This window comes from Centropristis striata, chromosome 19 (genome assembly GCF_030273125.1).
Source record: "Centropristis striata isolate RG_2023a ecotype Rhode Island chromosome 19, C.striata_1.0, whole genome shotgun sequence".
NCBI lineage: Eukaryota > Metazoa > Chordata > Actinopteri > Perciformes > Serranidae > Centropristis > Centropristis striata.
In genome coordinates this window covers 30136392-30142189 of record NC_081535.1, presented here as the reverse complement: position 1 = coordinate 30142189, position 5798 = coordinate 30136392, and the positions used below count along the sequence as shown (strand labels likewise).

At 28.7% G+C, this 5798-nt stretch overlaps 1 protein-coding gene across 3 annotated transcripts in view; it reads right to left on the bottom strand.

The window, feature by feature from the left end:
• Window positions 1–1811: 1811 nt before the first annotated feature.
• mctp1b (multiple C2 domains, transmembrane 1b) overlaps window positions 1812–5798 on the bottom strand; it is a 53519-nt gene continuing 49532 nt past the window's right edge. For 2 of the 3 annotated variants that reach the window (XM_059357629.1, XM_059357627.1), the window contains 3 exons: window positions 4960–5069; window positions 4174–4271; window positions 1812–2707 (listed from right to left, as the gene is read on the bottom strand). In XM_059357629.1, coding sequence (XP_059213612.1) covers window positions 2633–2707; window positions 4174–4271; window positions 4960–5069 — 283 coding nt within the window. In that variant the 3' untranslated portion in view covers window positions 1812–2632. The remainder of the gene's footprint in view (window positions 2708–4173; window positions 4272–4959; window positions 5070–5798) is intronic. The other variant, XM_059357628.1, reaches the window with a different exon arrangement.

Sequence of the window (5798 nt, the reverse complement as noted above, 5' to 3'; positions counted from 1 at the left end):
ATTTCATGCTTTTATCACAAAGTGAACGATTGTTGTAAAATATTGAGCTAATCCGCCCCACTATTTGTACTAATTACACTATTTATTTATTTTTATTTTTATTTCTCCTTTATTTTTTATTTTTTTTTATAAAACCTGAATAAATGTAAAGGGAACTTTATACATTCATAACTAATTTTAAAAATGAATGAAAACATTTTTGAATAAATACAAAAATGTATGACTGTTTAAAGATTAACTAATAAATAAACAAATAAAAGAAATTGAAATAGGAAGCAAAATAAATAGTACAATTTTTATTGAAAGTAAATAAATTAAAATTAAATCAAATTTTCTCAATATAATGTATTTTTTCTTATATTATTATTATTGGTACAATTAATTTATTTTTATTTTAGCAGCATCTTTTTGCATATATTTTTTTATGTATTTGTTTTCATATAATTAATTAATTGAATTCCTTCATTTCTCCTTACTCTTTCCCCTCATTCTTACTCCATATAAAAATATTAATAATGTATTTGTATATAATATTTATGTAATAAATCAGACAGAGAGGCAGGTGGATCTGTGTAGAAATATATTTTCTCAGACAAAAGCTACACAGTCGCTTCAGTCAGACAGCAGCAGTTACCCAGGATGCAACAGGAAACAGAAACAGGTGAATGAGTTTTACCTGGAAGTCACATGTTCCACATTCAGGATCCATAAATGCACTTTGCATATAGTTTCATGTTGAGTCATGCAGAAACACTTTGACACAGAGTTTACACAGACATGCAGGAAACATCCCAAAAACACCCGGAGATTATAAACAGCTCAACGATGATTTTAATGCACAAAAACTCGACTGTACACAGAAAAACCCAGCAGGAAGTAAAAAAAATAATAATAATAATTTGGAAAATGTGAGAATTTATAGAGGACAGAAGCTGCAAAAATATAAATGTTATTAAATGTACCATATATTTAGAAGTATTAAAATGAATAAATGTGACATAAAATATTTACTTATTTTTAATGCATCTTTGGATTAATTCTCCTAATTTGTTATAATTAATCTATAATATATATATATATATATATATATATATATATATATATATAATTTTTATATGTATGTATTTATTTGTGTTGTTATATAGGTATCTTTTAAAAATTATTTATGTATTTTCTATTTGCATTTCACTAATTTCTTTATACAAACGTATGCATTTCCTTTTTTTTAAATAAATATATTTATTTAAGGGAAAATAAAATAAATTACTTAAGTACAAAAATAGTGAAGTTAATACTTTATTAATTTTTTATTTACCTTTGGATTAATTCCCTTATTTTGCTGGAATTTTTTTTCATTTCTTTATATTTTTTCTTATTTTTTAATGTCTATATTCATTCAGTTATAAAACTATTTTTTAAATTATCTTTGTATTATGATTTCCTTTTTTTAAATAAATATATTTATTTAAAGGAAAATAAAAATAAATAGTGAAATTAAAAAGAAGGGAAATTAAAACAATGGAAAAAAATAAAAAAGAAGCAAATTACAACAGAAATATCAATTTATGTCACATATTAGCGATTAAGTGATGCCTATTTGTGCATATAGATTAATCTATTAAGTTATTTATTTATTTTTGATGGTTGATTAAATGTGACATTTTTTATTTTTTTATTTTACTACCCTAGTTTGTCTGCAAATTTAAAATTTTTTGCATTTCTTACTATTTTTTTCTAATTTCTTCATATTTATATATATATGTGTGTGTGTGTGTGTGTGTGTGTTGTAATATAGATTTTTTTTTATTTAAGTTTTTTTTTCTTAGCATTTATTTGTAAAAACATCCATATTTCCTTTTTAAAAAATAAATATATTTACTTAAGGGAAAATAAAATAAAATAAAACAGTGATGTAAAAAAATAGGAAAATTAATACAATGGCAAAAAAAAATAAAGATGCAAATTAAAATAGAAATTACATTTTATGTCACATTTTATAGACTAATTATTGGCCATTAGTGTATATAAATTAATCTATTAAGTAATTAATTAATTTATTTTGGCGGGTTCCGTCCTCCATAAGAATCAGGCAAAAAGCAAAGATTCAAAATAAAATAAACGGACACAAAAAGTTCCTGTAAAAATACAGATAATGATTATTCAGTAAAAAGAATAATATTTACTCTTGAGTGTGTGTGTGTGTGCGTGTGTGTGTGTGTGTGTGTGTGTGTGTGTGTGGAGGAACTGTGATAAAAAAACATGCAGCGACGAACACACTGAATCACACAAATGTTGAGAGAAATCAAACATTTAGAGACTCCATGCAGCAGCAGCAAACCTTCACACATGCATAGTCCGTGTAACATTCATAACATACATTATTATTGTTATTATTATTATTGTCGTTATTATTATTATTATTAGACTCTGTGTGTGTAGTAGTTTAAAACAGATCATTAAAAAACATTAAGAGCATATTTTTCTTTACAAGGTTTAGAAAATAAATCTTTCCACAGTAACAAAAACAAAGAACAAACAACTCAACAGTTACAACTTCTCCATGATCATCAAAATATACAAGAAATATATAAATAACGTAGTTTACACAGTTTACAGGGGAGAGGGCGGGCGGCTAACTAGGGTTCGTCCTTGTTCGGCGTTTGTTGGGACTCTGACCGGGGTCCACCTTCAGCTCCCGGTAATGCATCTACACACACACACACACATTGATAAATTACTACATAAATAAATAAAAATGCGATTAAATGTTGAGCAAAGTTGCCAAGAATAAATAAATAAATTATGAATAATGAATAATTAAATAATGTTGTCAATAAATCAATCGATTAAAAAAAGAATGAAAGCAATATAAAATAAATCAAAATTGAATTAAATTTAAAATAAAGGATAAATGCAAAAATAAACTGAACAGTGAATGAAATAGTTGGGGTAATACAGTTTTTCTCAGTGGCTTTGGTGCTATTTACACTATTTACATTTGCACAACAGTTAATATATTTCTCAAAACAATTAGTACAACCTGCAACACCTAGTTCATATATGTTGTAAAGTTTATGGGTTTATGGATTCAGCTCTGAGTGATTGTAGAGAAGTGGCTTATCATTGGTTCAACTAATGCTTCACACAGCCCTTCATCAGTGAAAGCTGAGGATAAGCTGAGAGAAATTGTTCAATTTCGGAAACATATTCAGTAAAAAGTAAAGATTTAAAATAATGTATAAAATTAGCTTGACAGACTTTGACAGCTAGTTCAACATTTTTGTTTGTAATGACTCAAGCAATGAAATGAGGACGATTAGTTTTATATGGAATGACTATTCAGCATTCACAAGTATAGTTAATTTTCACTGACATGACATAAGCACTAAGTACTATGATGAGCACAAATGACTAAATGTTGTGGAGGTTGAATTAACTGTTGTGCAAATGTTAATAGTGATGTGAGAAATGCACCAAAGCCACTGAGAAAAACTGTAAATAAAGAAGCAAAATATCAATTTTAGTAGCATTTTATCAATAAATTAACATTCATTTTTTAATATTATTTTGGGGGGAAATTGAATAGCATATTAATTCATTTGTTGAGTCATATAAATATTAGTTTTTATTATTTTGGGCATCTTCTAAATAAATACATATGTATATGAGTCAATATATGAATAAATATGCTATTAAATTTTTATCAAATTAATTTATTGATGAAATGTAACAAATTCATATTTTTCTTTTTTCTTTTGCTTATTTATTTATTTATTTATTATTATTAAGGGTTAAATGCAATGGAGGAAAAATACATAAATAAATAGATAATTGCTTAAATAAATAAATACATGTAATAATAAATAAATACAATTAGAGTAAAAATTTGATAAATAAATAACGGAAAATTAAAAAGAAAAGGAAATAAATTGGGGACTAAATAACAAGGTAAATAAATAAATAAATAAGCAAAAGAAAAAAGAAAAAATATATAAATTTATGTTACATTTCATCAATAAATTAATTTGATAAAAATGTAATAGCATATTTATTAATATATTGACTCATATTAATATGTATTTAATTAGAAGATGCCCAAAATAATAAAAATAATATTTCAACAGAACTATTTAAAAAGTTTTTTCTGCAGAACAAAGTCTCTGCGTCTCTCACCACTTGGACGTCAGAGGGAACTCTGGACAGGAAGTCCAGCAGCTCGTTGTTGTCGATCAGGTACGGGTTGCGCAGCTTCTTGGTGAACTTATTCACCCCTGCAGAAGAAAAGCAAGAAACCCGTTTTAACTACACATACACTACCGGTCAAAAGTTTTAGAACACCCCAACTTTTCCATTTTTTTATTGAAATTCAAGCAGTTCACGTCAAATGAACAGCTTGAAAGGGTACAAAGGTAAGTGGTGAACTGCCAGAGGTAAATAAAAAAAGGTAAGGTTAACCAAAACTGAAAAATAATGTACATTTCAGAATTATACTATATTAAGTGGGCCTTTTTTCAGGGAACAAGAAATGGGTTAACAACTTAACTCTATGGAGTCTTGGGCTATTTTGTCCATTTTTGAATCTTTTCATGTCTTTCTCATGTCAAGTCATTTTGTGTCTTTTTTGGTAATTTTGTGTCTTTTTTTAGTCATTTTGTGTCTTTTGGTGTCTTTTTTTAGTCATTTTGTGTCTTTTTTTGGTCATTTTGTGTCTTTTTTTAGTCCTTTAGTCCAACATAAAATGTGATTTTGAATCTTTTTTTTACTTTCAAAACACTATCATGCTCAATAAAGAATTTTAAATGTTGCAAATGTGCATTCATTTCAGAGTACACTGAGACATTAAACTGCATCATTTCCAATTAAATTCTGGAAAAGTTGGTGTGTTCTAAAACTTTTGACCAGTAGTGTACATAACGTTTATTCTCTGTGTGTTGCTGTTGGATTGAAACCAGGACTCACCCCACACCAGCACAATGTATCGAAGGGGAACGAGGTAGAGAAGAACTGTGGCCGAACATAAGGCAGCGATCGCCAACCAGCTCAGAAAAGGCACTGTCCAGTTTACGGTGCTGCAGAGGGACGAGAGAGCACAGCAGGAACCTTTCAGAAAGCTTTTCACACCTGCTATCATCTGATATTCATATAGTCCGGCAGCTTAGGACCAGATTTGGGAAGAAAGGGGACACGTCGGACAAAAGCACCAGATTTTTTCCACATGCTCTCTATCACTATAGGTTTCAATTTTTGGTAGGAGCCACTTCATCAAGATTGCAGATCGGAGAGGGCAGCCATATAAAATCTATGAGAACCAGTATATCTTCTAAGCCACTTAGAAGGTCAATCTTAGTGTCAAAATATACATTTTCTGGGTCAAAGAATAATTTAAAGCTACTGAGAATATCACTAGATGATCAAATAGAAATGTTCATTTTGGCCATGTATTTACATAATTATTAGATTCCAAACATTTTCAGCTCAGGATTCTCTGCTGCAGCACTTGAAGCGAGTTGCCTACCAGTCTGGGTGAAAATGAACATTTCTATTTGATCAAATAATCATCTAGTGATATTCTCAACAGCTTTAAATGATTCCTGGACCCAGAAAATGTAGATTTTGACACCTAGATTGACCTTCTGAGTGGCTTGGAAGATGTATTGGTTCTCATAGACTTTATATGGGTGCCATCTCGGATCGGCCATCTTGATGAAGTGGCTCCTACCCAAAATTGAAACCTATGGTGATAGAGAGCACGTGGAAAAAATTTGGTGCTTTTGTCCAGCGTGTCCCCTTTATTTAGC